General features: G+C 55.2%; 1 protein-coding gene across 1 annotated transcript; it reads left to right on the forward strand.

The window, feature by feature from the left end:
- The first annotated feature begins 1,991 nt into the window (after nt 1-1,991).
- Nucleotides 1,992-9,612, forward strand: EI24 (EI24 autophagy associated transmembrane protein). Its single transcript, XM_063355241.1, has 11 exons — nt 1,992-2,125; nt 3,892-4,039; nt 5,137-5,282; nt 7,299-7,359; nt 7,665-7,731; nt 7,818-7,942; nt 8,183-8,302; nt 8,423-8,534; nt 8,654-8,765; nt 8,855-8,929; nt 9,060-9,612. Exons 2-11 carry the CDS (start codon nt 3,998-4,000, stop codon nt 9,235-9,237), a joined length of 1,038 nt encoding a protein of 345 aa, XP_063211311.1. The 5' UTR covers nt 1,992-2,125; nt 3,892-3,997; the 3' UTR covers nt 9,238-9,612.
- Nucleotides 9,613-9,746: the final 134 nt, after the last annotated feature.

Here is a 9,746-nt window from a genome sequence, read left to right on the forward strand (position 1 = left end):
ACCCTCCAGTGGCCCAGCATCCCCGTTATCCCCCATTATTCCCAGTGCTCCCAATACCCCCCCCCCCAAGTCCCAGTGTCCCCATACCCCTGTCCCATTGTCCCCGTTATACCCCATGGTCCCTGCTGCCCCCCCAGTTCTCCCCAGCCCCATTGTCCCCAGTCCCAGTATCCCCCCAGTGTCCCCACTACCAGCTATTCCCTCTCCAGAGCCCCCATTATGTTCCAGTGCTCCCAGTCTCCCCAGTGTCTCCGCAGTGTCCCCCCCAGTGCTACCATTATCCCTCCAGTGCCCCCAGCCCCAGCATCCCCAGTGACCCCCCACTATCTCCCCATTACCCTCCCATTATTCCCAGTATCCCCATTACCCCCATTCCCACCCGTTACCCGCCATTATCCCCAGTATCCCCATTGCCCCCCAGTATCCCCCCATTACCTCCCCATTACCCTCCCATTATTCCCAGTATCCCATTACCCCCATTCCCACCCGTTACCCCCCAGTATCCCCAGCATCCCCATTATCCCCAGTATCCCCATTACCCCCCAGTATCCCCCCATTACCTCCAGTGTCCCCCATAAACCCTCAATACTCCCATCCCCCCCAGTGTCCCCCATAACCCATCATTGCCCCCCAGTATCCCCCGTTACCCCCCATTCCCACCCATTATACCCATTACCCCCCAGTATCCCCCATCACCCCCCAGTATCCCCATTATCCCCCATTACCACCCAGTATCCCCCATAAACCCCCAGTATCCCCATTATCCCCCTAGTATCCCCCATTACCCCCCAGTATCCCCAGTATCCCCCATTACCCCCCAGCATCCCCATTATCCCCAGTATCCCCCCAGTATCCCCCATTACCCCCCAGTATCCCCCAGTGCCCCCCATTACCCTCCAGTATCCCCAGTATCCCCCCAGTATCCCCCATTACCCCCCAGTGCCCCCCATTACCCTCCAGTATCCCCCCACTATCCCCTGTTACCCCCCAGTATCCCCCAGTGCCCCCCATTCCCCCCCAGTATCCCCATTCCCCCCCAGTATCCCCCATTACCCCCCAGTATCCCCCATAAACCCCAAGCATCCCCATTACCCCCCATTATCCCCAGCATCCCCCCAGTATCCCCATTCCCCCCCAGTATCCCCATTATCCCCAGTATCCCCCCATTACCCTCCAGTATCCCCCCAGTATCCCCAGTATCCCCAGCATCCCCCCAGTATCCCCATTCCCCCCCAGTAACCCCCATTCCCCCCCAGTATCCCCAGTATCCCCAGTATCCCCCATTACGCCCCATCCCCACCCATTACCTCCCATTACCTCCCAGCAGCCCCCATTACCCGCCATTCCCACCCGTTACCCCCCAGTATCCCCAGTATCCCCCATTATCCCCAGTATTCCCGGTATCCCCCATTATCCCCATTATCCCCAGTATCCCCCATTCCCCCCCAGTATCCCCAGTATCCCCCATTATCCCCAGTATCCCCCATTCCCCCCCAGTATCCCCCATTATCCCCAGTATCCCCAGTATCGTCCATTATCCCCAATATCCCCAGTATCCCCAGTATCGCCCATTATCCCCAGTATCCCCCATTCCCCCCCAGTATCCCCCAGTATCCCCATTATCCCCAGTATCCCCAGTATCCCCCATTCCCCCCCAGTATCCCCCAGTATCCCCATTATCCCCAGTATCCCCAGTATCCCCCATTCCCCCCCAGTATCCCCAGTATCGCCCATTATCCCCAGTATCCCCATTATCCCCATTATCCCCAGTATCCCCCATTCCCCCCCAGTATCTCCAGTATCCCCAGTATCGCCCATTATCCCCAGTATCCCCCATTCCCCCCCAGTATCCCCAGTATCCCCCATTCCCCCCAGTATCCCCCATCACCCCCCGCCCGTCTGGCGCCCCCTGGCGGCGGTGCGGTGCCGCACGCGCAGTGGGTGCTCGCGCTGCCGCCAGTGCGCGTGCGCGGGGGGGTGGGGGTGGGGGGGGCGGTACCGCCGCTGCGCGCGGGGCGGGCCGGCGCATGCGCGGGGTGGGGGGGGGGGGTGGGGGCGGCCGGGCCGCCGGGAGCTGGGCCGCCTGCCGCGCCGTGCGCCCCCGGCCCGCAGCCCGCGGCCGCCGGTGAGTCACCGGGCGAGCGAGGGGTGGAGGCGGGGGAGAGGCGAGGTGTTACTGCGGGACCCCTGGGGGAGTCGGAGGCGGGCGGGAGGGGTGGTCACCGCCGGGACGCGGGAGGGCAGTCCTGAGGGAACTGTGGGCCTCAGGGGAGCCGTGGGGCAACCCGGAGGTAATTTGGGGCACCGTGAGGCAACCGTGAGGTAATTTGGGGGCCGGGGGGGATCCGTAGGGCGTCCCTGAGGTATTTTTGGGTTCCGCGGGGCAACCCTGAGGTAATTCCGGGGCTCGAAGGCACCGTGGGCCAGCCCTGAGGTAATTATAACCCCCCACGCGGTTCCCTGGAGACTGTGGGGACAACCCTGAGGTAAAATAGTGCCCCCCCCCAGCCCGGATAAACTCTAGGGGTTATTCCACCCCCCCCATAACCACGGGGGCAGCTCTGAGGTAAATTTGCCCCCCACCATGTAACTGTGGGAGTCACCCCTGTTAACAGAGGGGGCAGGTTAGGCCCTCCCCAGCCTAACTGTGGGGCAGGCCTGGGCTCCCCATCCCTCTGGGGTGCCTTGAGGATACCCCCGCTACACAGTGACCCCCAGCCCTGGGGGTGCCCCACAGTCCCCCAGGAATACCCCTGGGTACAAATAAATCAGGCAGGGCTTTCTGCGGAATCTGGGACCATCTCGCTGTATTTAACGCGTACGTTTCTGAGCCCGAAGGGTGGCGAGGCGCGGCCGCCTGGAACAAAGAAAAAGCTGGTTTCTGCCTTTTGTTTCGGCCGCGGCTCTGCCAGCGCCACCCGGACCTCGGACGCCTGGCTAAAGCGAAAAGAACCCGACGCTGCCTGTCCGCCTTCCGAAGCCTTGATTTTAGGGTGAAGGTGCCTGTGATTAACTCGACGTTAATAAAGCTGGAGGCCAGTTCTGCTTCGGCAGTTTCATCACTGCTTCGCAGGAGCGCAGTTCAAACCCTGGCAGGTTTTGTCTCGGAATAACCAAATTAAAAACCTTTTTTTTTTTTTTAAAGTAGTTTTAATTGTTTGTATCCTGCCCTGCGCGTTACAGAACAACAGCAACACTGACATGCCGGGGCTTGCGATTCCAGCCTGCTCCAGAGCTGCCACTGGCTCCTGTCTAGGAGAAGCGAGTGGCTTGAATCCTGGCGGAAGAGCTCCGCCGATGCTGTTAGCTGGTGATTTATTATTATTTTTTCTCAATTCAGACACTGCCTGTATTACTGTGGCGCTTTACAAGAAGCAGAAGACTCAGCGCAACATTTTTCGCAGAGGGCTGTTTGGAGTAATTACTGCTTTGTGCAAAAGCTTATGGGACAGCTCAGGAGCGGCCCTCGTTTTGTCAGTCTCCTAATTGTAGGCCTCGAGTTTCTTACCTGGTGCGTGAGGAAGAGCAGGCACGGAGGTGTAAAGTGTTAAAATAGTGCTGTATTTTAGCAACGATTTTTTTCACACCTCTCTCAGCTGGCTCTGCCAGCTTTTCTTTTCTGAAAATGAATGGCCCAGCGTGATGTTTTGCTGCGTAGAAATACAAACTCTGCTGTTCCTGAGACCCCGAGTTCGTTAATATGAGATACTATGGAATTAACAAGACGAGTCCTTTCTCTGGCCATACGTTTCAGGATGGTTGCCCGACGGGAAGCCAGTGAGGGCAGGGAAGGCTGTTGGAAATGGCCGGGGTGTGATTTAGCTTGTAACTACCCAGCTCAGACTGATGCTGTTAGCGCCTGCCATGGTCCTGGGTTTTGTCTCCCTGCAGGCTCCATCCGTTTCCCTTCTGTCCAGGATGAGAGAGGTTTGGGTTCGGCTTTTCCCCTCTCCCTGTAGTTGATAGTTTTGGAACCAGAGGTGATGCTGGAGTCGAGATGGCAGACAGCGTGAAAACCTTCCTTCATGACCTCGTCAGGGTAAGTCTTCGTGTTTCAGGTCCTCTATCATAGGGACTGGTCTCGTTTGCTTTGGTGACGGTGGGTCTTGTGTGGGGAGCACCCTCCTTCCTACATCATCAAGGGTGGATTAAAAAATTTGGAAGGAAAAGGGGCTCTTAAACTGCTGTGGCACACTGGCCGTGATCTAAAGCGGGGGGACTTGTGTCGTTTCACGATGTTCTCGCACCATCTGTAAAGCAGCAGGTAGAGCAGCTTGTGTAATTAATTTCCACCTCGTTAGGTACCAGCAGCATCATATTCTCCTGTTTCAGGCATGCGTTTGGCATCAAAATTTATCCCCTTTTGTCAAAAACTCCACATGCTGAACTGTCGTGTGGGTCACCTGGGTAGTGACACTGTCCTGGCTCACACCAGGATTCCTTGTAGTTTTTGTTTTGAAGTGAGATTTTGGTAACGATGGCTACGATATCATCTGGAGCTGGAAATAGCTGCCCGTGGAGTTCTAGGAGGTGGCACTCCCAGTCTTTTAAAGGAGTAAGGCAAAGGCATTGGGCACTATTGACAGGTTTGCATGGATGTGGCTGATGGGAGGATATTTCTGGGACAAGGACGGGTGCTTTTAGTTGTAAAGGTATAAGCATCAAGCTCTTACGTACAGTCAGGCCACAAGGACTTTGCACATCCTAAATATTTTGTATAATTCTATTTTATTCGCCTTAGAAATGCTGGCAGGGGAAGAAGGGCTTTCTGCCAGGCAGAAGAAATGGGCTGTGAGAGATCTGACTCTTTGGCTTTTGCCAGGGTTATAAATAGCAGAGATTGGATGAGAAATCACACCTTTTTTAAAAAAAAAAAAAAAAAAAAAAATAGTGCTGCTCCTAAAGATGCTGGAACGTGCGGTGATTTAGGTCACCAGGCCGTGGAAAACAGTCAGTGTAGCTGCTCCAAACCTTGGCTCCGGCTGTGCCTGGCTTCCCCTGTTAGCCAGGGAGCGAGGCTGGCCACATCCAAGTCCCTTTCCGTAAGCGGGAGGTTTTCCATGGCCTGGATCGGCCACATCCCATTCCTCCTCTCCCTGCGGGGTGGAGTGTGACGGCCGCTCCCCGTGTCCACAGGGAATTAAGGACTCCATCTGGGGCATCTGCACCATCTCGAAGCTGGACGCCCGGATCCAGCAGAAAAGGGAAGAGCAGAGGCGAAGGAGAGCAAACAGCGCGCTGGCCCAGCGGAGGTTTCACATGGAAGAGAAGAAGCAAGAGAAGTGAGTATGGGGCCTGACGGGTCAGAAACCGGGTAATTCCCTCCTTTCATTAGTCTATTGAAGGCAGAACTTGTGGTGCGCGTTTGCAAATGGTTCATAAACCCCATGGCGCGGAGGCGCGGAGCCACTAAAGATGAAAAACGTGACGTGAAATGCCCTTTTCCCACTCTGTGTAATGAAACCGGAACTGTTTTCGTGAGATAAGAACTTGGACCTTTTATGTTGTTTGACAATTAAGAGTAAGCATTTAGTTTGAAATAATAATAGGAGGCATGGAGCTCTGCAAGCTGAAAGAACGTGGATTTCTGGATTTCTTTTCTGGCTGAACACTTGTTCTGTCTCTCAAAGATAGGGCGTTGTTGGTAGCCATGGGATCGGGGAAGAAGCGGTAGCTCAGATCTGATTTACGCATCTGGGGCAGATCGAGTATCATTTTTTTCCCCAGCCTTGCTGCGTTCTGCATCCACGAAGGCTGGAAATGCCAGAATTATATCCATGTGGGAGCAAAACAGCATCTGCTCTTGTGTCTGACTCCCGAACCGCGCTGAGGTGTTTCTCCGCTGCCCTAATTACGGTCGGGCTAGCAATTCACGCAGTCGAAAAGACATTTTTAAGACGTATTTACAAATTATTCCGATTTGCTTGGCCTTTTATCTCAAGAGGATGGAAAAGTCTTCCGTGTCCTGTGGTCCCGATCCTCCCCAGAGGCATCTGCGGATGCCCTTAGGAATTAAATATATTTTAGGGGGGACTAACCGGTCATATTTTTCTGGTTTTCTTTGTAACAAATCCTTTGGTAGCAGAGGGTGACTGGAGAAGTACTGCGGAGTCCCACAGAGCTGCTCTCTCGCGTGTCCGTAGACACGCTGCAAAGAGAGAGAAGCCAAAACCGCCCCGAGCTGAACAAAAAGCCTCTTCCCAGAACAAAAAGCGCCTGAAAAGCCCTGATTTTGTTGTGGCGAGAGTTTGAGGAGATCAAAGCCTGAGATCTGTAATAAAAATGCAAAAATCCAGAGGAAAGCTTTGCTTTTCTTCCATTTTGGTGCAGATATGGGGAATTTAACAAAGGTTGGAAGAGTCTTCCTGGTGTAAATCCATGCACTGGCTGAAAAGCGGCAGGAGCCTGCGCGGGGATTTCCTCTGGGATGCCTCTGTTCAGATAAAACCGGTGTCAAGCTGGTTCTCCACAACATTCCCAAGGTGTCCATGATGTGGGACAGGAGGCTGGTGGGTTGGGCAGAGAGGAACCTAATGAAGTTCACCAAGGGCAAGTGTAGGGTCCTGCACCTCGGGAGGAATAACCCCCCTCACCAGGACAGGTTGGGGGCTGACCTGGGAGTCCTGGTGGGCAACGAGTTGCCCGTGAGCCAGCAACATGTTCTTGTGGCCAAGGAGGCCAACGGTCTCCTGGGGTGGAAGAAGAGGAGTGTGTCCGCACGTGGAGGGAGGTCATCTTCCCCCTTGGCTCTGTCCTGGGGAGGTCGCTTGTGGAGCACTGGGTCCAGTTCTGGGCTCCCCAGTTCCAGAAGGACAGGGAACTGCTGGAGAGAGTCCGGCGGAGGCGACGGAGATGCTGAGGGGCCGGAGCACCTCTGTGCTGAGGGCATCTCAGCAATGCTCATCAAAATCTAAAGGGCGGGGGGGCAAAAGGATGGGGCCAGACTCTTCTCAGTGGTGCCCGGGGACGGGACAAGGGGCAACGGACACAAACTGGAACACGGGAAATTCCATCCGAACACGAGGAAAAACTTCTTTCCTGTGAGGGTGGCAGAGCCCTGGCGCAGGCTGCCCAGAGAGGGTGTGGAGTCTCCGTCTCTGGAGAGATTCCAAACCCCCCTGGACGTGAGATCCTGTGCCACCTGCTCTGGGTGACCCTGCTCTGGCCGGGGGTTGGAGGAGATGATCTCCAGAGGTCCCTTCCCACCCCAGCCATTCTGTGAAGCAGTTTGTGACTTGTTAGGGGACGTTTATCCAGGTGCCAGGACCTCAACACGTCTCTCCCTTCTCTCCCTGCAGCGAACCCCGGATAGTGAGCCGGATATTTCAGTGCTGTGCCTGGAACGGAGGCGTGTTCTGGGTAAGCGGATATTTTTGGTTGGGTTTTCGATGTTAAAATCCCAGTGAAAGCCCGGGATGGGTCGCAGCTCCCCGTCCCCATGCTGTATTTTAAGGATATAGGCTCAAAGGGACACCTCCACGTTAAACCCCGGCTGCTTCTCGGAGTCTTTTAAACCCCAAATATTCCCCCCTCGCTCTGCTGCAGACGGGGATATTGTTTTACTGAACTAAATACCGATATTTTAAAGATTTCCCCCGCTCTGAGGTTGATCCTTAACGACAGCCCAATTAATCACCCCTTCTCGTTTCTTTTCCCCCCTCTAGCTTAGTCTCTTCTTGTTTTACCGCGTATTTATCCCCGTCCTGCAGTCGGTGACGGCACAGATCATCGGTAAGTCCCTGTCCCGTTGGCGGGGTGGAAGGAGGAGGTTCCCGGACGGGTTCCTCACGCGTTCCTCCCCGGCCCCTCTCCCCAAGGTGACCCGTCCTTGCACGGCGACGTCTGGGTTTGGCTGGAGTTCATCCTCACCTCCATCTTCAGCGCCCTCTGGGTCCTCCCCCTCTTCGTGCTCAGTAAGGTGGTCAATGCCATCTGGTTCCAGGTAGGTGACGGGGACACGGACGGGGGGGAATCTCTTCGTTGAGGTGGCACCCGGGGGTGGGGGGGTGGTGGCTTTTTGATGTCAGAGGAAATCCCACCTGAAAAGCGGGCTCTGGGTGGGCAAAACCAGCTCATTCCGCCTCTTTTGAACTTCACTTCCCCGAAGTGCCTGTTTTGCTTTTCATTTAATTTTCCTCAAGACCCTTTTTCTTTATTTTTGGGGGGTTTCTTTCCCCTGCAGGACATTGCGGATCTGGCGTTCGAAGTGTCCGGCAGGAAACCTCACCCCTTCCCCAGCGTCAGCAAAATCATCGCCGACATGTTGTTTAACCTCCTGCTGCAGGCGCTTTTCCTCATCCAGGTGAGATGAACAAACCCCCTCCCTCCGGGGCCGTGTTTTCCCCTAAATCCAGAGAATCCACAGCTTTTCTTTTTTTTTTTTTTTTTTTTTTTGTAAATTTATTTTTAATTAAAATCCCAGGGGATGATCGTGAGCCTCTTCCCCATCGACCTGGTGGGCCAACTGGTCAGCCTCCTCCACATGTCCCTGCTCTACTCCCTCTACTGCTTCGAGTACCGCTGGTTTAACAAAGGTGAGGCCTTTTGGAGGGGAATTCCTCTGGATTTGGGATCCGGAGGCTCATTTTTTTCCTTCCATTTTAACCAGAATGAAGAGTTTGGGTTTTTTTTTGGTTTTTTTCCTCCTCGCCAGGCATCGAGATGCACCAACGGTTGTCCAACATCGAGAGGAACTGGCCCTACTACTTCGGCTTCGGCTTGCCGCTGGCTTTCCTCACGGCGATGCAGTCCTCTTACATCATCAGGTGACGCCGTTTCCCCCCCCTTTTTATTATTTTTAGTATTTTTAGTATTTTTTAATAATTTTTAATTATTATTATTTTTCCCCTTCCAGCGGTTGCCTCTTCTCCATCCTTTTCCCCCTCTTCATCATCAGCGCCAACGAAGCCAGGACCCCCGGCAAAACCTAGTGAGTCCCCACCTCCCCGGGCCCTAAATCCCCTTGAAATCACCCCAAAATCACCCACCACCCCCCCAAAATCCTGCCGGGGGGGCGGGAATTCCGTCGCCAGGAGCTGACGGGCTCTCTTCCCTTCCAGCCACTTCCAGCTCCGGCTCTTCTCCTTGGTGGTTTTCCTCAGCAACAGACTCTTTCACAAGACCGTGTACCTTCAGTCTGCCCTCAGCGGTGCTTCCTCTTCCCCTTCTTCTTCCTCCGACCGGCTCCTCTCCCCGCAGCCCTCTCCGGCCAAACACGCAGCTTCTCCGGGCCACTGAGCCCCTCCAGCCCCCGCCACGGGAGGGGACACGCCGGGACGCAGGCCACCGAGGCGTCGATGGCGGTTCTGCCTCTCCCCTCGCCACCACATTAAAAAAAAAATGGGGATTTGGGGGGAAAAAGAATACGGATTTTTAACACCTTTGTGAGTTTCCAAGAGCCGGCTGGTACCCTGCCCTGGTTTTATAGCGGACTCTTTTTGTACCCGTGCCATCTCATCCCCGTGCATGTACCGGACCGGTAGGGGTGGGGGAGGAACCGGTGACGTCCCCAAAACCGCCGGGTTTTATTGCGTTTTTGGGCCGGTTTACCGACTTTTCACTAGTCTTTTCACACTGAAACATTAAACGGAGGAATCACGATTCGCAGCCGTCCTGCGCCTGCCCCTCTCTTTCTCTCTCTCAGCCGCCCATGGGCCGTTCGGGGCCACCGGGGTCCGGGGATGGCCACGGTGGCCAGCCGCCGCCTTCCCCCGCTCGCCACCCACGTGGCGGGAACCGCCCGCTTC

This window comes from Chroicocephalus ridibundus, chromosome 18 (assembly GCF_963924245.1).
Source record: "Chroicocephalus ridibundus chromosome 18, bChrRid1.1, whole genome shotgun sequence".
In the NCBI taxonomy this organism is placed as follows: Eukaryota; Metazoa; Chordata; class Aves; order Charadriiformes; family Laridae; genus Chroicocephalus; species Chroicocephalus ridibundus.

Coding starts and splice junctions, on each gene's coding strand:
- EI24 (XM_063355241.1), top strand. CDS start 3,998: ATGGCAGACAGCGTGAAAACCTTCCTTCATGACCTCGTCAGG. Junction 8,303..8,422: donor AGGCGCTTTTCCTCATCCAG/GTGAGATGAACA, acceptor TTAAAATCCCAG/GGGATGATCGTGAGCCTCTT. Junction 8,535..8,653: donor GTACCGCTGGTTTAACAAAG/GTGAGGCCTTTT, acceptor CCTCCTCGCCAG/GCATCGAGATGCACCAACGG.